The sequence below is a fragment of the Sus scrofa genome, chromosome 2 (assembly GCF_054392235.1).
Source record: "Sus scrofa isolate SSC_HxYL_T2T_F1_AM1 chromosome 2, Sscrofa_HxYL_maternal_Yorkshire_Landrace_v2.0, whole genome shotgun sequence".
Lineage (NCBI taxonomy): Eukaryota > Metazoa > Chordata > Mammalia > Artiodactyla > Suidae > Sus > Sus scrofa.
The window spans coordinates 133,518,593-133,542,136 of NC_139384.1; the positions used below are offsets into that span (position 1 = coordinate 133,518,593).

Sequence of the window (23,544 nt, forward strand, 5' to 3'; positions counted from 1 at the left end):
TTTCCACTTGCGGACCCGTATACTGTGGCAGGAATAAATTCTTTACTGCAGTATTCCTCATAGCCGCGAGAAATCTCGCGATATTTCGGCCGAAAGGCCTTAGGGACGCGTAGAGAGCAGCGAAGGCCAGTGGGGGTGGTAGGCACCGGAGCCGGGAAGGGCTAGGTCTGGTGGTGAGGGAGAGCGCGTGCTGCTTGCGCCACTGGGGCTCGGTCCCAGCCGGCAAGCCACAGTCCAGACTGAGTGTCGCGGACGGCGTGGCCTTCCTGGCCGGTGGGTCGGCTCGGGGTCGCGGCGGCTGGGTCAACACTGAGCATCACCTGGGCCCTCGCGGGCTGTGACAGGTGCGCGGACGCGCGGTGCTCCTCCCGCTTGCCGGCCCGCCCCCTCCCAGACTCGCCCGCGGGGGCTCGGGATGAGCTGCGGGCAGTGGCTGAGTGGCTCCGGCTCCTGGCGCCTGTCGCTGCCGCCGTCGCCTCCCAAGCCCGGCCGCCGCCCGTGAGGGAAAGAGGGAGGGAGGAAAGCGGCAGCTGGCCCTGGGCATGAGCGGGAGGCAACGTCCGTTGCTGGACTAAGACGCCGACATGAACCTACACCAGGTGCTGACCGGGGCTGTGAACCCTGGCGACCACTGCTTCTCCGTGGGCAGCGTCGGCGACCAGCGATTCACGGTGAGTGAGGGAGGCTCTCGCGTCGCCCGCGGCGAGTCCGCGCCCCTGAGTCAGCCGGCCTCGGCCCAGAATGCCAGGCAGAGGCCGAGAAAGCCTCGTCTCCCTCACGGGGGTCCCCACATCCCCAACGAAGGTTCCCGCCCTTTACGGCGGCGAACCTGACATTTGAGGACCAAGGAGGCAGAAACCCTTGTACCGACTGAACTCGGAAGTTAGAGTGTTTTGTAGTTTTTTTTAAAGTTTTTCATCTGACGTCTTCGGGCTGGTTTACCAAAGTCGTTTATCCAGGAATCATTGCTGTGTAATGTTGTCAAGTTTAGGAATAGTTGGGATTGGTTTCAGTTCTTACTCTAAGGTCAAGTATCTTTGTAGTTGAAAAAGAGTGTGTGCCTTAAAAACACAGTTACTAATTGTTTGCTATCAACTAGCGCTGGGTAAAATATAGTGAAAAACAGTGCTTTTCATTTGCTTTCCTTTAAATTCATTGAAGGATAACTGGAAAGAAAAAAATATTTTTTGTAAATAGTTCACTCCTGCCATCTTTTGAATATCGTACAGTTGAGTAGTCCTGGGAAACTTTATTTTAGATTGTTCGTATTAATTACTAAAAGTTGAATTACTGTTTTTTCAGTATAACTCCTCTTTGCTATGTAGTGGTAATTTCAGGTTAAGGTTTACTGAAAGTGCCCTGTTTTTCATTGGTCTTTCCCAAATACTGAAAGGACTAGGGCCACAGACTTCTGGCTATTTACCAGTATAGTGATATTCTCTGCCTTATAACTATAGTTTTTATAATAGTTTAAAGCTGCAAGTCAGTATTGCACATGATAGCCTTTATCTGAATATATTTATAACCCTCATGATTGTTGCTGCAACTTGTACAGCTGTCTCTTAATTGCGATTAAAAGTAAAACTTAATTTTGCACAAATAAGTGAAACAAAATAAACAGCTTAATAGATGCCCCAGGTTTTCTTATCTACTTTTGACTTTTTCGGTGATCTTTTCCAGTCAGAATAAATAATAGAAAAAAATAGTAGTCATTTAACGTGGTATGGGCATTTAATGCCTTAATTGTGTTTTTAGATCTGTGCCAAGTACTTTGCTTTCAAATAGAGTCTGTACCTCCCCTGAAGAGTGACTCATACACGCCTTAGCTGCACTTGACACTAGCAGTTTTAGAGATTTTCATTGTAAATGTTTGCCTAGTCTCAATACACTCAGAAGAATGAAGTCTTAAGGTCTCAATGATCAGCTGTAGCCCTCATGAAGTTGAACATTGCTCACTGCTCTCCCTATTTTGAAGGGGGAAATAAAAAGCATCCTAAGGAGATTTTTCTAGTAGGAGATTATAGAATGGTAATATTACATTCTCTGCCATCTCTTCAAGTTATGTGAATGCTTCCTCCAGTGTCAATTCTAACAACTCTTTGTAGGAAGGCAGTCAGAATCTACGTAAGCACCTGTGTGAACTTCAAGGCATATACAATATGCTGGCCCATTTATACACCTGAATGACCCTTCTGAGTGTATGTAAAATCTTGGTGAATGCCTCTGTTATTTTAAAGGAGAGGTGAGTTAATGTGCTAAAGATCATCCTATACCATCATGTAGCTCGTTGCTCAGATTTTCTGAACTTTAAAGTCTGTTTCCATAGACCAGGCTTTAATCATCTCCCACCAGGCCCACTGCAGATTTCTCTCAGATCCCAGGAAGTCCAGTAAATAAGGTAAAAATAAACATTTAGTTGATGTAGTTGTTAGTATAAAAAGATCCCAGTTTTCTATAATTTTGGTGGTAGTTTATTAACATTCATCTTTTTCCTTTGCAGCTACTTATCCCTGACTGTTTAATATTACATTGAGAGTTCCGTTATAGGAAGTTTCTTGCCTTCGGTCTTCTGGACACTATGTGCATCTTAAATTTATTTCTCTTGAAAATTTTCCTTTTTCTATAAAAAGTGGAATCTATTGTTTACTCCTTGAATTTTGTTTTTAGCCTCTTGATTTTGGCTTTTTCTTTTCATAGGAAGAGAGCAAATATTAATGATGAATTTTATGTGTACACTAAAAACTTTGTCTAAATTCCAATTTTACTTGAGGTAGGAACATGAAATCTTTATCTTGTAGGCCCATTGAAGGATATTTTGTTTCCCCTGGTACATTATGTCTTCCCTGAACAAACTTATGTTTGTAATTCCTCCCTTTGCATATCTGCTGGTAATTTATTCTTGTTTTGAAAGATTACAAGAGATTCTGTCTTCTGAATATGGTCCAATAGATTTTAAGTTGAATGAAATTAAGTGACATTTCTCATGGATTCTAGATTTTAAAATATGCAATTGCTGAAGTTTCCTGGTGGCTCAGCAAGTTAAGGATCTGGTGTTGTCACCACTGTGGCTCAGGTTCAGTCCCTGACTTGGGAACTTATGCATGCCAAAGGCACAGCAAAAGCAATTTCTGATACAGTTAGTATGTCTAACTTTTAGACACTTTTTTACTAAAACTGGCATCAAACTATTTTGACTTTGTTCTTAATAAGAAAACTCCTGGTAGGCAGTAACCTTGTCCCTTATACTTTAAGAACACTTTATTTGCATTTGCATTTTATCATTAACCTGCCTTGCCTTGTGTATGTCTTCCACAGTTTCATTGTGAGTGCCTAGAAAGGTGATTGAGGTGCTGGTGTCACTTAATGGTAGAGTTATTACCTGAATTTGATTTGCAGTCTGGTCCCTTATAGTTAGTTGTATGTCTCTGGGCAAGTTCTTTTATATTCTTTGAATTTCTTTTTTCTTTTCTGTAAAATGAAATGAAGAACTTTTTCATGGGGTTGTTACATGAAAAAATACTAAGTACATTGCTTACTACCCATGAAACCCTTTAAAATATCAATTATTATAAAGGTTAAACTCATTATAATGCCTAGCACATAAAAAGTGCTTGACAAATACTGGTTGAGTTGATGAATAATAGATAAAGAAGATTTATTGCTGTATAATTAAAAATTGCTGTTTTTTAAGATATCTTTAATAATTTAGATTTGAGTCCAAATAAAATTCTTGAGGAGGTCTTGCTGTGGTGTAGTGAGTTAAGAATCCCACTGGGTTGCTGCAGAGGTACAGGTTCCATCCCTGGACGAACGCCCAGTGAGTTAAAGGATGTGGTGTTGATGCAGCAGCTGTGTAGTTCACAGCTGCCACTCAGATTCAGTCCCTAGCCCAGGAACTTCCATATGCCACAGGGGTGGCCATGAAAAACAAAACAAAACAAAATACTTTAAAGTTTAAACTTTTTTTTTCAAAATCAGTTTACACATTTTACTATAAATACAGATGAGCAACCAGGAGAGATTTTAGGTACACTAAGCAAAAATTCTCTATTTTTTTCTTTCTTTATATGAATTCTTCTTCACTCCTTTTGCTTTATTAATTTCCTACTGTTTTTAGAGTGAAAGTATGTGAGCAACCTGGTCCTGATCTGTTGACAGCTTTTGTTTTTAGAATAAAAAGTATGTTATTTGTAAAAGACAGGTATTAAGTTAAAAAAAAAAGGCATAGTTAATTAGAACCTGCATTTTCTAATTTTCTGTGCATGCTAATATGTGCTTCAATATATAGTAGATTATCCATACTTATTGTTGACATTGTGGTTTGTTTTTTGTTGTTGTTTGTTTGTTTTTGCTTTTGGTTCCCAGCCTAGGGGTCAAATTGGAGCAGCCACTGGCCTACACCATAGCCACAGCAATGGGGGATCCAAGCCGTGCCAGTGACCTACACCACCACTCATGGCAACACCAAATCCTTAACCCACTGAGCAAGGCCAGGGATTGAACCCACATCCTCGTGGATACTAGTCGGGTTTGCTTCTGCTGTGCCACAACAGGAACTCCAAAAATTGTGTTTTGAATAGAATGGAAAGGGACACAATTTTCAAGAAACAGATTATGTAAATATTTAGGACTTTCTTTTTCTAGTTTGGAATTTAAATACCTTTGCTCTATGAGAGCTTGCACACATGTAATAGCTCCAGACTCACTTTTCTATTAGACAAGTCTCTTCCCAGCCAAGGGGACTCATAGTAGAAGTCAGAATCTGACCACAGCTATGAAGTTGTTGGTAGAGAAATGCAGGCTAAACTTGCATTCTGCTTCCTCAACTTTCTGTGGTAAACATCTTTCAGTTTAAATTTTTCTTTTGTTCCCTGTAGGAAAGTCTTTAGAGGAGGTTTTTTTTTTTTTTTTTTAGAAGTGTTTTAGTGTTTGTGGGTGAGGAAGATACAGGAGGGGAAAGTTTGATACTGTTTGTATCTAGAGAAAGAATGATTTTTTTGGTGCTCATAGGGCATTAAATGAGTACAAATTGGATTTTTTTAAAAAATATTTGGCTTTTTAAAAAATACTATGTTTTAAATAGTATAATGGTACTTTCCAGATTATTGATGTAACCCTAATTTTTAATGTTGTATTTTAAAAAACGAGAATACTAATTACAACATGCCAAATTTAAGTCATTTAACCAGGAAGTATACCAGGAAGAAATTCTTTGGGATATTTACTTGGTATGATTGGTTAAAACAAAACAGTGAAAACAGGAAATTGAAGTGTTTTACAGAAATCACAAGATTTCTGAAAGAATGCTGACTGATACAACCTTGGGTAGTTTTTGAAATTTAGAATATTCGTAAAGGTTGTCTGCCAAAGTTTAAAGTTAAAAATCATGTTTCAGTTATACGCTTGATAGCACACATGTGAATTGAGTTCTTTGCACCTTGATTAGTCTCAAAATTGGTAAACCTAATGTTACAGGTGCCTAATACAAGGATTTTTGTCAATTTAATTTTCATTGCTTAATAATAGGTTATTCTGATTATAGATCTTTTGACAGAAGCAGCTAATGTACCAATTGTAATATGTGTATATTAATTTTGAAACTTAGGTAGCATGGCAATTTGACAACTCAATGCTGTTTTCGTTGTTTTGATGACACCTTGAAATGAATTTTTGAGAATTATTTATTGTTTTAGAAAAATCTATAAAACTAGCTTTAGATTTTGGTTTAGAATATTATGTATAGTATTACATCTTAGGCTTTTATTCAAAATCAGATAGATGGGTTATTTTTATTTAAGAATTTAGTAGCAGGGGTTCCCTGGTTGCCTGGTAGTTTTGGATTCGGTGTTGTCGCTGCTATGGCTTAGTAGCAGATAGATTATTTTTAAATCATACATAACCCATTTTATTTATTTAATTTTTCTTTATTTTGTCAATATGTGAATTATATTGATTAACTTTTTAAATTGAAATATAGTCGATTTACAATATTATGTTAGTTTTAGGTGTGCCGCAAAGTGATTTGGTTATATATTTTTTTCAGGTTATTTTCCACTATAGGTTATTGTGAGACATTAGATAGTGTTCCCTGTGTTATATAGTAAACCCTTTGTGCTTATCTGTTTTATGTGTGTAGTTTGTATATGTTAATCCAGTACTCCTAATTAATCCCTCACGGCTCCCAAAGGAAACTTTTGTAACCATAAGCTTATTTTCTATGTCCGTGAGACTGTTTCTATTTTATATGTGAATTCATTTGTATTATATTTTTAGGCTCTACATATAAGTGATACCATACAGTATTTGTCTTTCTCTGTTCGACTTCACTTAGGATCATATTCTTTGGATCCATCCATGTCACTACAAGTGGCAATACTTCATTCTTTTTTATGGCTAATGCTGTCATATCCGTGTGCCTCATCTTCTTAAACCAATTGTCTATTAATGGGCATTTGGGTTGTTTCCATGTCTTGGCTACTATAAATAGTGCTGCTATGAACTTTGGGTACATGACCCATTGTATTTTACTTCATTTTAAATATTGTTATTTAATTTAAATAAATATTATTTAAAATAAAAGAAAGTATTTATTTTGTCTTTTTGGGACTACGCTTGTGGCATATGAAAGTTCCCATGCTAGGGGTCAAATTGGAGCTGTAGCCACTGGCCTATGCCACAGCCACAGCAATGCCAGCTCCATGCCACATCTGCAACCTACACCACAGCTCATGGCAACGCCAGATCCTTAACCCACTGAGCTAGGCCAGGATCAAACCCACATCCTCATGGATACTAATCAGGTTCGTTACCACTGAGCCACAACGGGAGCTCCACATGGTCCATTTAAAATTAAAGTCTGTTTTTCCTGTTTGATTTGGTGTACTTCCATGCTTATTAGTTCATCATACTGTATAAACTCTAGAGATTGAATTAATTTAAATATTCTATTAGAAATATCCATAAGAAGATATGTCTATTTCAGGTGACTTTTACATGATATCCAGTTTGGATTATCTTTACAGATTCATCTTATTTTTCCCTCAGCTTTATTGACATACAGTTGATATTAACATTGTGTAAGTTTAAGGTATACAATGTAATAATTTGATACACATGTATGTTGTGAAGTCTTTACTACAGTAAGGTTAGTTAACATATCATTTACTTCACATAATTACCACTTTGTTGTTGTTATGATGTGAACACTAAAGCTTTTTTCCAATAGCAACTTTCAGCTGTACTATACAATATTGTTAACTATAGTCATCCTGCTGTACATTAGATCCCTGGAACTTACTCACCTTATAACTAAAAGTTTGTATCGTTTGACCAACACCTCCCAATTTCCCTACCCACAGCCTCTAGCAACCACCAGTCTATTCTCTGTTTCTATTAGTACGTTGCTTTTAGATTCCACATATAAGTAGAATACATATGACAGTATTTGTCTTTGTCTGACTTAGCATAATGCCATCAATGTTGTTACAAGTGACAGGATTTTCTTCTTTTTTATGATTAAATAATATTCTTAAAAATTTTTTATTACAGTTGATTTCTGTACAAAATCTGTACAGAATTTTTTATTACAGTTGATTACAATGTTCTGTCAATTTCTGCTGTAAAGTGAGCCAGTTATACATACATATATACTTTTGCTCCTATTATCCTCCATCATGTTCCATGATAAGTGATAAGATACAGTTCCCTGTGCTATACAAACAAGATCTTATTGCTTATCCACTCAAAATGTTACAGTTTGCATATACTAACCTCAAACTATGTGTGTATTTGTATGTGTGTATAAAGCACATTTTCTTTATCCATTCATTTGTCCATGGAGACTTAGGTTGTTTCCATATCTTGGCTGTTGTGAACAATGATTAAATGAATATTGGAGTGCAGATATCTCTTATAGTGTTTTCATCATCTTTGGATATAATTCTAGAAGTTGGATTGGTTGAACATATGATAGTTCTACTTTTAATTTTTTGAAGGATCCTCATACTGTTTTTTCACAGTGACTGTGCCAGTTTACATTCCCACCAAGAGTTCACAAGGATTCCCCTTTCTCCATATCTTAACCAGCACTTATCTTTTACCCTTTTGATGGTAGCATTGTAAAAGGTGTGAAGTGATATCTTACTGTGTTTTGATTTGCCTGATGATTAGTGATGTTGAACATCTTTTCATGTACCTATTGGCTATGTGTATGTCTTTGGAAAAATGTCTGAGACCCCATGCCCTTTTTTAATTAGATTGTTTGTTTTTTGCTATTGAGTTATATGAATTCCTTATATATTTTGGATATTAACTTGTTATCAGATGAAGTTTATGAATATTTTCTCCCATTTTGTAGGTTGCCTTTTCAATTTTATTCTTTTGCTGTGCAGAAGATTTTTAGTTTAATGTAGTCTTACTTGTTTATTACTGCTTTTGTTGCTTCTGGTGTGCAAAAAACATCACTAAGACCATTGTCAAGGGGCTTTTTCCCTATATTTTCTTCTAGTTTTGTGGTTTCAGGTCTTCTGTTTGTCTTTAATCCTTTTTTGAATTGATTTGTATGTGTGATGTAAAACAAAGATCCAACTTTATTCTTTTGCATGTAGATGTCCAGTTTTCCCAGTATCAATTTATTGAAGAAACTGTCTTTTCCCCATTATGTATTCTTGGTGACTCTGTCAAAGATTAGTTGACCATATATGTGTGGGTTGCACATGGGTTCATGATTCTTTTTCCTTGGTCCGTTTGTCTTTTTTTTTTTTTTTTTTCCTATTTCTTGGGCCGCTCCGGCGGCATATGGAGGTTCCCAGGCTAGGGGTCAAATTGGAGGTGTAGCCACCAGCCTATGCCAGAGCCACAGCAACGTGGGATCCGAGCCGTGTCTGCAACCTACACTGCAGTTCATGGCAATGCCGGATCGTTTAACCCACTGAGCAAGGCCAGGGACTGAACCCGCAACCTCATGGTCCTAGTCGGATTCGTTAACCACTGCACCACGATGGGAACTCCCCCATTTGTCTGTTTTTGTGCTGATACCTACTATTTTGATTATTATAGCTTTGTAATGTGGTTTGAGGTGAGGAAATGTGATCGCTCCAGCTTAGTTCTTCTTACTCAAGCTTGTTTTTGATATTTGAAGTCTTTTGTGTTTTCATGTGCATTTTAGGATTTTTTTCCTAGTTAAAAAATGCCACTATAATTTTTTTGACCATGTCCATGGCATGTGAAAATTCCCAACCTGGTATCAGATCTGAGCCACAGCAGTGACAATGCCAGATCCTTAACCCACTGCACTATCAGGGAATTCCACTACTGAAGTTTTGATAGCTATTACATTGAATCTGTGGTTTTGTGTAGTGTGGACATTTTAAAAATATTAATCTTTTCATTCCAAGCACACAAAATGTCTTTTTATTTGTGTTATCTTCAGTTTCTTTAATCATTGCCTTAGAGTTTTTAGTGTACCAGGTTTTTCACTTTGATTAAATTCATTCTTAAGCATTTTATTCTTTTTGATGCTATTGTAAACTGAATTGTTTTCTTATTTCCCTTTTTGAATACTTTGTTGTTAGTACATAGAAATGCAGTTGATTTTTTTGTTGTTGTTGATTTTTGGATTTTTTAAAATTCTTTTATGGCCACACTTGCAGCATATGGAAATTCCCTGGGCCAGAGATTGAATCCAAGCTGCAGCTTTTTAACCTACTGAACCAGGGATCGAACCCACACCTCCACAGCAACTGGAGCCCCTGCAGTCAGATTCTTAACCCATTGCACTACAGTGGAAACTCCTGATATTGTATTCTGCAATTTTGCTAAGTTTATTTATTAGTTCTAACAGTTTTTTGAGTCATTAGGGTTTCTGTAATACTTTGTCATCTGCAGAAATAGTTTTATGTCTTCCTTTCTAATTTAAACACCTTTTTTTTTCTTTTTCTTGCCTAATTGCTCTGGCTAGGAATTCCAGTATTATGTTGAATAGAATTGATGAGCGTATGGGCATCCTGTCTTGTTCCTGATCTTAGAGGAAAGCTTTCAACTTTTTACCTTGAGTATATTAGCTGTGGGCTTGTCCTATATGGCCTTTATCAAACCATCCATGCATCCCAGGGATAAATTCCACTTAATTATGGTGTACAATCTTTTTAATGTGCTGTTGAAATCACTTTGTTAATATTTTGTTGAATATTTTTTACATCTATATTCATCAGGGAAATTAGCCTGTAATTTTGTTTTCTTGTAGTGTCCTTGTGTAGCTTTGGTATAAGGATAATACTGGTCTTATTAAATGAGTTTGGAAATATTCCCTCTTAGCTTTTTTGGAAAAGCTTGAGAAAGATTGCTGTTAAGTAATCTTTAAATGTTTGATAGAATTGACTGGTAAAGCTATCTGGTCTTGGGCTTTTATTTGTTGGAAAGTTTTGATTACTGAATCAATTGATATACTAGTTTTCTGTTTTAATTTCTAAAAGACTAAATATTGGAGTTTGCTTGTGGCACAGCAAGTTAAGGGTCTGGCATCACTGCATTGGCTTGGATCACTTCTGTGGCATAGGGTTGATCCCTGGCCAGGGAACTTCCACATGCCGCAGGTCCAGCCATAAATAAATATATACATACATACATACATACATACATACAATTGCCCACATATAAACTGAAGCTCTTGGGGAGGGAGAAGCTAAGGTGGTTATCCTCAATACTTTTAATCTTAAGAGTGCAAAGTATTCCTGACACCAGACAGTTTGAGAACCATTGCTTTGTAATATTGCATTGTATGATTATACTACAGCCTATTTATAAATTCCATTATATATTTCAGTTGGTTCTACTTTGGAGATTTTATGAATAGCTGTGAATGTTCTTTTACATGTCTCTTAGTGTATATATGGATACATTTCTGTTGAGTGTAAACTTAGAGGTAGAGTTTACCTGTGTGTAGGAATTCCAGCTATACTCCTGGAATTTCCAGTAGTGATATCATTTTATTTTACATTCATACTAGCAATTATGGGGATTCTATTTGCTTCACATCTGAAGAAGTTATTTTTAATTATGGCAAGAAATTAGGAGACAGTTGTTAAATGCGCATCACTGCTTATTTATAAGGCATTAATGGCTACATAGCAGAAGTAAGAGCATGTTCTTTCCCCTTAGTTATAACTTGGTTTCAGCCTCATTTGTGCCTCTTACTAGCTCTGACACTTGAACTCATTACTCAGTCTCTTTAAGTTTGAATTTTCTTATCAGTAAAATGGATTAATTATAGTGAATATCTCAGAAGATTTGTTGTGAAGATTAACTGGGATACCAGTGAAAAGTAGTTAGCATTTTGCCCAGCTAAAGGCTCAGATGACCACAGTGATTGAGAGATAGAGGAAAGCACAAAGAGTAGCAACATCTTCTGTTTTAAGATAATTAAACTTTTTGAGATAATTATTTAGGTTTGAGATGTTTTCATTACTGTATAAAAAATATTTAGGAATAATTGCATGCCCAGAAAAAGTTATAAAATGAAAATAGTATAAGAGCACCCATATTCTTTTTACCTAGGTCTGGCTATTGTTAATAATTTATCCCTGTTTTCTTTATCATTTGTGCATGCTATAAGTGTCTTCATATTTTGTTAATGAACCATTTGAAGATAGGTTATATTTGTCATGACTTTTTACCCTTAAATACTTTAGTTTGTGTTTCATGTAATAGGAGTATTTATTCTCTTACATAATCACAGTATAGTTATTAAGTTCATAAATTTACATACCACTTTTTTCTAATGTATTATCCATGTTCCAGTTTTACTAGTTGATAGAACAGTGTTCTCTATAGCATTTTTACCCCTTCCAGTGTAGGATTCAGTCTATGATCAGGTATTACATTTAGTTATCATGTCTCTTTAGCATCACCTTTCTTTTCCCTTTTCTTTATTAATTTTGACCTTGACTTTTCAAGAATATAGTACCCCTTCCCCTTTTAAAAAACAAACCTTTTCTCATTTTGCTTTTGTCTGATGTTTCCTCTAACTTAGGTTGAGGTTATGCATTCTTGGCCAGAATTCTGCATCAGCGATGTTGTGTCCTTCTGTAGGTTTCATATTTGGAGGCACATGATATCTGTCGTTAGTAATGTTAATTTTGAATTTTTATTTTTATTTTTACGTATTTATTTATTTGTTTTGCTTTTTTAGGGCTGCACCTTCGGCACATGTAAGTTCCCAGGCTAGGGGCCAAATGGGAGCTACAGCTGCCAGCCTACACCATAGCCACAGCAACGCCAGTTCCAAGTCGCATCTGCAACCTACACCACAGCTCATGGCAACACTGGATCCTTAACCCACTGAGCAAGGCCAGAGATGGAACCCACAGCCACATGGTTCCTAGTCGGATTTGTTTCTGCTGTGCCATGATGGGAACTCCAGTAATGTTAATTTTGATGACCCATCATGGTGTTGCCCAATTTCTCCATTGTATAACTTTTTCTTTTCTCCCTCTTCCCAGCTGATAAGCCATGTGTGAGGGACATTTTAAGACTATACAAATATCCTGATCCTTATCAAAATTTCCCTCTGGAGTAAGCACCCACTGATGATGATTCTTGCCTGGTATTTTTTTCTCTTTTTTCTTTTTTTAAAGCACCTCATTTCTTTTTTGGCATAACAAGGTGTTCTAGGCTCTCATTGTAGCTACCCTCCCTGGCCCTGTAATAAGACATTTCTTTGAGGAGCGCTGATTTCTTTTAATAGGGAGTGATATTGGAGACCAAGATCAAGATGCTAAGTGATGTCATTGCTACTAGAGTGTTTGTTTCTTGGCCCTTTCAATGGACAGAACTAGCAAATAGACACATGTATATGTATATAACATACACATACATACACATATACACACATGTTTACATGTGTACATGAAAATATATGTATTTTGGAAAGCATGATTTTATACCAATATTTCTGATTCTAGCTCAGTCTTACCAGACTCTACTGTGTCTTTTGCATTTCATTTCTTTGGTCTTTCTTACACAGTGAGAACCTTGGCTCATTTGCTCAATTCTATAATGCATCTAAAATAGTTTCAGGAGTTCCTGTCACAGCCCAGTGGTAACGAACCCAACCAGTAACCGTGAGAACATGGGTTTGATCCCTGGCCTCGCTCAGAAGGTTGGGGATCCAGTGTCACTGTGAACTGTTGTGTAGGTGACAGATGCGGCTCTGATCCCGTGTTGCCATGACAGTGGTGTAGGCTGGCAGCTGTAGCTCCGATTTGACCCGTAGCCTGGGAATTTCCATATGCCACAGGTTCAACCCTAAAAAAGAAAAAAAAAAAAAAAAAAAAACCCAAAACCAAATAAAATAGCTTCAGCATTGCAATGTCCATACTGCTATAATTTTAAAAAACCTACAAAAGAGCTCAGAATTTGTTAGTTCTTCTCCTCACCCTGCCTTTAATATAACAGAAGATGTATGTATTGGTCTCTGCCCCCCGCTTCTGGCACAGAGCTCCTGAAACCTTTGTAAATTCCTAAGTGAGAAGAGTATTAGGAGCATTTCTTGTTCTAAAATTTGGTCTTTGACCGTGGGTCCTGACACAGAACTCTTGAAACCCTTATAAGTTCTTAAGTTGTAAGAGGACTGGGAACATCTTTTGTTCTAAATGGAGCAACTCTCAGTGAGCTCCTGAATGGGGCAGCTGGTCACCAAAGGCCCAGCCATGATTAGAAGCTTGGAATTTTCAGCCCCATTGTCCATTTTCTAGAGGGGAGAAGAGGTAGAAATGGAAGTAATAATTGATCATACTTCCATGAGGGAGTCTTCATAAAATCCTAACAATATGGGGTTTGGGGAGCTTCCAGGTTGGTGAACACATCCACGTACCAGGAGGCTGTGCACTTCAGCTTCATGAGCACAGAAGCCCCTGAACTTTGAACCCTCCCAGACATCATCCTGTCTCTTTATCTGGCTGTGTATCATATCCTTTAATAAGCTGGTAAATATAAGTGTTTCTCTGAGTTCTTTGAGTTATTTTAGTAAATAAATAACTAAACCTCATGGGAACCTCTGATTTATAGCGAAATGTGGCAGAACTTGTGGATAATTTGGCAACCTACTACTCGTGACTAGCATCTGAAGTGAAGGGCAGTCTCAGTTAAGTCTGAACACTTAGCCTGTGGGATCTGATGCTAGCTCCAGGTAGTGTCAGGATTGAGTTAAGTTGTAGGTTGTCCAGTTGGTGTCATAGAATTGATTGGTATAGTTAAAACCTCCACACATCTGTTGTCAAAAGTGTTGTGAATGTGGTAATTATGTGAGAGTAAAGGAGAAACGCAGGAGGACTAGTTTTTTCTTCTCACTGTCCAAGACCGAAAATATATTGTCAGATTCTGTGTTCATAAGTTACTTAATTCCTTCTTGCCTTTTTTCTTTCAGTGTATAGTGTTTTTTTGAAATGGAATTAGTTCCTTTGTCCCCCACCCATTCTGCTTTATTTAATTTCTTTTTGAATTTGCGTGGTGTTTAACATGTTGCAGAAGTCATGACTAGTGTCCTTTGGTAGATGAATGGCTAAGGAAGATGTGGTGTGTCTGTGTGTGTGTAAATGAAATGTATGGAATATTATTCAGCCATTAAAAAGAATGAAATCTTGGAGTTCCCTTTGTGGTTCAGTGGGTTAAGAACCTGACTAGTATTCATAAGGATGCAGGTTCAATCCCTGGCCTCGCTCAGTGGGTTAAGGATCCTGCATTGCCGAAACTTCGGCATTGGTCACAGATGTGGCTCAGATCAGACATTGCTGTGGCTGTGGCATAGGCCAGCAGCTGCAGCTCCAATTTGACCCCTGGCCTGTGGGTGCAGCCCTAAAAAGGAAAAAAAAAAAGTATTATTCTGTGCTTCCATTCCATCTTCTCTCCCTTTGTAGGTAACCAACTTTATTGTTCCCTATTTTTTTCTTCCCTTTGTTTCTTTTTGTAGTAAGCAGGTACATCTATTTTTTTTACTTTCCTTGTTCCTTACACACACAAAAATGCCTTATATGCCCTTTTATACTTGGCTTTTTCATATTTTAATATCCCCTAGAAGTCATTCTAAGTCAGTTCCTAGGTTTCTTCCTCATTCTTTTTATAGTTTTTTAATACTCCGTTGTGGATATGTAATAGTTTATTCAATCATTATTCTATTCACGGCAGGATTTTTATGGTGATAGTTACATGTTCTTAGAATGATTAAGAAATGGAACAAAATGCAAATATAGTTTGAGTCTTTAATGAATTTTACATTTAATTATATAGTCAAACTAGAGATTGATATTTAATTAAACAAGCAAAACCAAGAGAATTTTATCATAAGCCTCAAGCAGAATAGCTCATGAATTGTGGACTGTAGTTGTTTATATCCTTCCCCCCATTTACTAGTTTATTACCATCCATTAGATATAACTCTGAAAGAAGAAAGACTGAATAAGATAGAGATTCCAGATTAAGATCATTAGTTTTTATTTAAAGTTTACCAAACCTAGAGAGAAATAGCTTTGTACCTTCTAGTACTGTCATTAAGAAAAAATGAAGTACTAGTCAATGATAGTATGATATAGCAGCATCAGAATAACAAGGGTAATCCAGAACTGGATAGGTCTTTTAATGGTCAGGGTTTATTTGCATAATAAGTTGGCATCTTTCTCTTTGTAGGGCTGGGTATTTATTTTTGAGATAATTTTGCATTGATTAACTCTGTAAATGTTTAATACTTGTATTAAACAATAATTTTGTGAGATATTTTGAGGATTAATGTAGACAATTCAGGAAAATTTAGAGTTGTGATGGACAAAAGTAGGTATGACACAGTATATGAAAGTAGGTAGATAATTGCAGATATAACAAAAGGAAAGCAAAGTTAAGGACACATTTTTATTTTATTTTATTTATTTATTTACTTACTTATTTTTAAATTTTATGGCTGCACCTGTGGCATTTGGAAGTTCCTGGGCCAGGGATTGAATCCCTGCCACAGCTGCGACCTACCCTGCAGCAACACCGGGTCCCTTAACCCGCTGCGCCAGGCCAGGGAGCAAACCTGAGCTGCTGCACTTAGATTCCTGAACCACTCTGCCACAGCAGGAACTCCTGCTGTTTGTGTGTTCGTGTGTGTGTGTATATATGTACATATAGTGTTTTTTTCTAGTTAATGGAAACTGGAAAAAATATGTTTCATGAGGAGAAAATCTTAATTGTACACATTCTAACAGTCTCTTAGTAAACAGTGATAATCAGTATCCTATCAAAATTTAATATTCAGGGAGTTCCCTTGTGGTGCAGCAAGTTAAGTATCTGGCACCGTCACTGCACCAGCTTGGGGTGCTCCTGCAGCGTGGATTCAATCCATCCTTGGCCCAGAAATTTTTACATGTTGTGGGCATGGCCAAAAAATTAATATTCAGGAGAAAATCAGTTTCTAAAATATTAAGGTACTATGGAGTACTGTTAATGAAAATTTTTTCTTAAAATAAATTAGTTTTTGGAATTCTTGCTGATAGTCTTGTGACAAGCCTTATGGTTTTACTGTAGATATTTACATAGATGAGTAGACCATCATGAGATTTTTTTGTTTGTTTGTTTACTGAGCCAGTTTTTTCCACTTTGTAACACTAGTTAAACCAGACTTGATTTCCCCTAATTCCTTTTAGGAAAATTCCAGGCAAGCATGACTAACTAGGGAAGTCCCTGTGTTGCTATGGAAACAGCACCAGGTCAAAAATCAAAAGATCAGAGTTCTTTTGCCCACTAGGCCACTAAGAGGTTGTCTGCCAATTTAGGGCCCATTTTCTTGTTGATAACTGTGAGCAGATTTATTTGTATGTTCTCTTAAGTACCTTGTCTGATATTTTTTTGTAGCTTGTACCGAACTATTTTGGCTTTGGTAGGAATTATAGTCATAAAGTTTATATTATGATTTTTTTACATTAAGGTTTATGTACATGTGCAAAAATAAGAAAGTAAAGAATTAATAAAATTTTAGGAACTTCTCAAGATGGAAAACAGTTTGTGATAGATATTGTATTGTCATTGTTATGCTGCATGCTAGCCTATATATGTAAATTCTAGGATAACAGCCAGAAACTCTTAAATGAAAGAAACTTCTGTGATCTAAGAGCAGGGAACAAGATAAACTTGAACTCTACCTTTTTGTCTTAGAACTTAACTATACTATGGAGAAGAAAAAACAGTAGTGTGATAGAAAGTAATTAGGGTTGGGGGGAAGAACATATTCAGAAACTGAGATGTGCTTGCTGAAAAAAGCTAGCTAGATGAAGACCAGGCAGATAGAAGGAAGATAAACCACTTCTTGGGAGGAAAAGACTGATATGCCCAAGGAACAGAAAGAAGGGCAGTATAGGGGCAGGAGCCTGTTGAGAGAAGCAAAGATTAGCGTGAGGTTTGGGGAGTTTGGACAATCATTTAGGGCATTGACATTTGTAAGGAGTTGAGATTTTTTTTATTTCGGGTAGAAAGAGGAAACTATTGAAGAGTCTTAAAAAGGGAAAATTACTTTGTGTAATAAACATTTTAAAAAGATCACTCAGTGTGGGAAGGAATTAGAGGGAAGCAAGAATGGAGCAGTCAGAGTATAAATAATAGTGCAAGAGAGAGATTATATATAGTAGGTAAGTAGGGACAGTAGCATTGGGTGGAGGTGTAAGAAGTGAAAGGGATCCACATATATTTTGTAGATGGAACTGACCAAATTTGCTAATGGGACTATGTATGGGTAGGGTAAAGGAAATATTTTCAAATAATAAATTTTTTAAAAAGAATCAAGTTAGTCTGTTAAAAAATGATATTTAATGCCAGTGTCCTACATGATGAATATTTTCTTGAGAATTTTATCGTTTTAATTTTATTTTGTTCTTGTTTTGTTTTTAGGCTTATGCATCTGGATGTGACATTGTTATACTGGGAAGTGATTTTGAAAGATTGCAAATAATCCCAGGAGCTAAACATGGAAATATTCAAGTAGGATGTGTAGATTGTTCAATGCAACAAGGCAAGGTTTGTAATCTTATGGTAATATGAGATTTGTTTTGAATGTGGTTTTTGTCAAGAGAGTCTCTGAAATATCTATTTCCTGTTGAATTAGAGACTTTCTTTTTGTTTCTAAGACAATGTAGCTACAGATTTCTTTGGCTTTCTAAGATGCACTGGAAAGAACAAAATTCCTGACTCAGCTGTATCTTAGAAATTGTCGGGAATTCTGTTCTTATATAATTTTGAAACATAGCATAATTTTCTCTATGAATTGGCCAAGAAATAAAATATTTATTACCTCTAGAATAGATGTAAAGCTTACTTTTTAAAAAATTGATTGGATTAAGGGAAAAGAATGACAATAAACTTTAGTATATTTACAGATAAACTCCTGATAAGAATTTGTTAGACTCATTCTTTGTAAACAGTTATCTCCTTATATCTTTTCAGCAGAGTTACAAGTGTCTCTCATCTGTCTTTCTTTTGTTCAGCCTTTTATTCTCACCATACTACAGAAATGATTTTTATGATGAAATGCTAAAAATCATTTAGAATTTTTTCCCCTTATCTTCATGCTTGTTTTGATCTCTTAGCTTTGTAGTTCTGCAGTCATCATTGTGTAAAAACTCGCTTATACCATCTAGATGCAAATAGAGCTGGTTAATGTTAGAAATTAATAATTTCAAATATGAATTATATTTTTGTGATAAGACAGATTTTATGACAGTCCTGGCTAGAATGAAGAGGTCATTTTGTTTTATAATCACTCTAATAAATGGTAAATTTCCTTTGTTTCAAAAATATTGATATAATCAGATGATTCCTTTAGGTATCAAGAAGAAAATTTGTATGTTCTGGCACTTGGGACTTCTGTTTACTTTTAAGAAGGAAATGTTTCTTGATACCATAGGCATCAATATTTTATTATTACTTTTTTTTTTTTTTTGTAGTACTTTACCGGGTTACTTTTTCTAAGAAAATTCACCTGCATTTATCTTGCTATTCATTTGCTTAAAAACATTCTTGGTTTCCCATTATTGTAGAAAAGTTCAAATTGTTCATCTTGGTGTGAGTCCCTGAATAACATGACTTAAACCTGCGTTTTTGGCCTCATGTCTGTTAATTTTCTCCTCTAACTGGGCTGGTGGTCAGTCACCTCCAAACATTAGTTACTTCTTTTAATATTTATGCTTGTATTCATACTCTGCCCTATTATTGAATACTCACTGCACTCTGAAATCCTACTCACACTTAATTGGCCTAAACTGAACACTCTCAGACTAACTCAATACAGATGATTTCTGTATTCTAAGAACTCCTCAGAACACTTAAAAATAGTCCTTGAAAGTTATTTTTTCCCATGTGAATGTTATATCCTCATTTCTTACTCCCTCTTCACTAGATTATATGTTCTTATTTTTATCCCTGATTCATTCAGTCTATATATCTATGTGATTTATGATGTATTCATTTTAATACTTTGATATTATTTTAATAGTTTTCATTTATGACTTAAGCTATAGTAGTAGCCATGTTATAAAACAGAGCCAGGAAGGGTTATGCTCTATTGATTTAAAGAATAAATTTTCAGGGTACTCAAATAAAATAAATTGAAAATATTCAGCACTTTTTAGAGAGTTCACAAAGGAATAGACAGGTTTTATTTCTAAAAACTTAAATATACACTGCCAAAATTGTGAACTTTAAGGACAGATAACCTAAAAACTGATTTTTAAGTCATGTTGGATTCCATACTTGACAAGAATTACATCAATACATTTTTCTTCTGTGAGGAAGGTAATTAACATTTACTATGTGTCTTATATAGATAATTCTATGCCAGATATTTTTCAAATGTTATTTCAGTCCTCAAAATAATTCTGTTAGGAAGATAGTATTATAAATATGTAAACTAAAGTTCAGAGAGACTAACTTGCTAGTTACACAGTAATGAGAGTACTGGTATTCTGACCCAGATATGGTAGTCCCCAAAACTGACCTTCTCAAGTACTGGTGAAGGAAATTTTGTATTGGGTATATTTTAAGTTATACTGTTCATTTCTTTTGCTCTTTTGATTTATAAGTTAACGTGTCATAAGTTTTCTTTATTTCCTTTTAAAAGATTGCAGCATCCTATGGAAATGTTATCTCTGTTTTTGAACCTGTTAACCTACCGAAGCAAAAGAAAAATTCGGTTAGTAATTTATCTTTTTCTTTTAGAAATAGAAATGTCTTGTGTATTAAAAGACTATTTTAAGAGTATAAAATTAAAATGATCATCACATAAAAGCAGTGTAAATTATACACTCATTAAAGACATGTTAAATACCACTTCCTTATTAAAACTGTGTTCAACTCTTTCATTGAAATAGAATTAAACTAAATTGTGCTTAATGAATTGGGAGAACCCGTCATGGCTCAGTGGTTAATGAACCTGACTAGTATCCACGAGGACGTGGGTTTGATCCCTGGCCTTGCTAAGTGGGTTAAAGATCCAGCATTACCGTGAGCTGTGGTATAGGTCACAGACGCTGTTCAGATCTGGCATTGCTGTGGCATAGGCCAAAGGCTACAGCTCCAATTCGACCCCTAGCCTGGGAATCTCCATATGCCACGGGTGCAGCCCTAAAAAGACAAAAAAAAAAAAAAAAAAAAAAAAAAAAAAAAAAAAAAAAATTAGCTTAATGAATTGTCTTGAAATGCTTTCTTCTATCTTTTTTTTTTTCCTTTTATAATAAGTATTTGAAGAGTCAGCAATTTGAAGTTTGTCAGTTACTTTATTTATAGTGGTACACATCATTGTCCAGTCGTATTTGGCACTTGTTCTCTGTTGCTATGATCTACTTTTGTGTAGTTTTTCTGCCTTATATGTTTTGTCTTAAAGTGACATGTTTTAATTGTAAAGTTTTAACATACTTCCTGGACTTAACATCTTGCACGTATTATATCATGTAATATAATTGTTGGTGGCTCAATGAGTGTTTTTCTTTATAAAGAAACCATATTCAGAAATAGTTCTGAAAGTTGGTTTAAACATTAGTTTATAAATATTGAGGTGACATAGTAGATTTCTTGGGTGTTTAAATGCTTTTAAATATAAAAGACAGACCAGGTTATTGTACCCATCTCTACTAAAGATTAAACTAGTGATTTAAACCATGTGAGAGAGGATCAGCATAGTGTGATCTAAAGAGCATTGTAGTAGGAATCATAGGAATGTTTTCTTTCTCTTCTGCTCTGTAGCTATTTGTTAGGCAAGTGAGTCTTAAGAGGCTCTGCCCAATTCTGAAGTTGGTTAATATCTATTCATTCTGGATGTCAAAGACTGTGGAAATGTGTTAAATGTGTTAAATTGAAAGAATTAACATTTTAATAATAAATTTACTTTCTACATCTTTTAATAGTTTTCATTTCATTTTCACTTAGCTCATTAGTATCATATAAATTCCTTCTGACTTAGTTTGGCAGCTGTTATTATTACTTTTTTATAAATAAGTCAGAAGAGACCCAAAGGAAATAAGTGACTTGAGCAATGAAACAGCTACTGAGCGAAAGAACTAATAGTAGAACCAGAGAACTATTGATTCTTAAGTGTGAGCATTTTTTTTCCTCTACTTGTGTTAATGAAAAATATTTTCTCAGGGTTAAATAACACATTTTAAAATTTCATTGAAGGAGAGTCCACAATTCTCCTCTCATTTCTATTTGTGTTTATGTATTACCTAACGAATCAAATATTAGAGCTCTCATATGCTTATGTCAGTTTTTAAAACAAATTTTAAAGGGGGTTGTTCCACCCAAAATACTACATTTCAAATAATTCTCAATACATGTTTTTTTTGTTTGTTTGTTTTTGTCTTTTTGCCTTTTCTAGGGCTACTCCCACAGCACATGGAGGTTCCCAGGCTCGGGGTCTAATCGGAGCTGTGGCTGCTGGCCTACGCCAGAGCCACAGTAACGCGGGATCCAATCCGCGTCTGCAACCTGCAGCTCAAGGCAATGCCGGATCCTTAACCCACTAAGGAAGGCCAGGGACCGAACCCACAACTTCATGGTTCCTAGTGGGATTCGTTAAGCACTGAGCCACGATGGGAGCTCCACAATACATATTTTTTGAATGAAATAACTAACTTTAAAAATCAGTTTGTTAAAATACCTTTACTAATAGGGGTAGAATTGAGAATTTCACGTTTTGCCCATTTTCTTTTCTACTAATTATAATTTTTTAATATAACTGTGAAAAATTCAGTAAGAAGATGCTAGTTTATTGGTAGTCAGCACTGACTTTGCAGAGAGGGTAAAGAAAAAAAGCCTGATAAGTAAACTGGATCAAATGGAAAGATCAAATGGAAAAAATCACGGACTTGGAAGATGAACAGAATGTTTAATTCTAGGCTATAGTCTCGGAGAATCTTCAGCTCCTCATTAAAAAAATATTTTATTTGTACATTCTGGAATCCCCTTTTAAGATGGTGATTCTTTACAAAAAGTACCCTTTAGACTCACTAGTCTATATATGTGTCTGGATTATGCCATGGGGAATTCTAAATATATAGGTATAGGGCTGTGCCTATGTCCTTATATATCTAATTCTAGAGGACGTTCTGATGTGTGCTGTGACTGAGAGCCATTCCTGAAAGATAGTGTTTCATAAAAGCATATTCTGTAGGTCACTTGTATCAAAATCACCTGGAGATTTTGATTTAAAGTACAGATTTCTGTGCTCCTTCCTGGACCTTTGGAACCTGAGCCTTTGAGGATGGGTCCTGAGAGTTTGAATTTTTAGTATAAACATCTCAGGCTATTTTCATACTGAAGTAGGAGAACCACTAAGAGTGTTTATGTATTTCATCTATTAGGGGTTAGAGAAATCTACTTAGTAGGCCACAATCTGTATTTAACAGAAAATGAAAGAGAATAGAAAATGTTAGAGTGCATCACATATAGTAAAGGTAAACTTAGGTTGTATTTATGTGTGGGTGTGGGTGTGTGTGTGTTCCGGGTCATAATGCAATATGTATTTCTTACTGGTTTTCAGGTTAAAGAGTTTGAAAAATACTGCTTTAAGGAATGAAAAGCCCTTAAATTATGTAATATAATGGAAGTGTTAATATTTTTTTCTTTCTTTCTTTTTTTTTTTTTTTTGCTTTTTAGGGCTGCACTCACGGCATATGGAGGTTTCTACGCTAGGGGTCCAGTTGGAGCTATGGCTGCCAGCCACAGCCGCAGCCAGAGCAACGCAGGATCCGAGCCGTGTCTGTGACCTACACCACATCTTACGGCCACACTGGATCCTTAACCCACTGAGCGAGGCCAGGGATCAAACCCATAACCTCGTGGATACTAGTCGGATTTGTTTCCACTGTGCCACAACAGGAACTCCCTGGAAGTTTTAATATCTCTTATTCTGAATTTTTATATATACCATGTGATGTCAGGTGAAGATGAAACATTGAAAGAGAAGGAATCCTCAAGTAGTAGAGACACAGGCACATTTAAAATTAAACCTTTGTAACTATAATAATAAAGTAG

At 36.0% G+C, this 23,544-nt stretch overlaps 1 protein-coding gene across 14 annotated transcripts in view; it reads left to right on the forward strand.

The window, feature by feature from the left end:
- The first annotated feature begins 79 nt into the window (after window positions 1–79).
- Window positions 80–23,544, forward strand: part of DMXL1 (Dmx like 1) — a 141,342-nt gene continuing 117,877 nt past the window's right edge. For all 14 annotated transcript variants that reach the window (XM_021084664.2, XM_021084666.2, XM_021084667.2 and 11 more), the window contains exons 1-3: window positions 80–671; window positions 17,911–18,036; window positions 20,135–20,206. In XM_021084664.2, coding sequence (XP_020940323.2) covers window positions 585–671; window positions 17,911–18,036; window positions 20,135–20,206 — 285 coding nt within the window. In that variant the 5' untranslated portion in view covers window positions 80–584. The remainder of the gene's footprint in view (window positions 672–17,910; window positions 18,037–20,134; window positions 20,207–23,544) is intronic.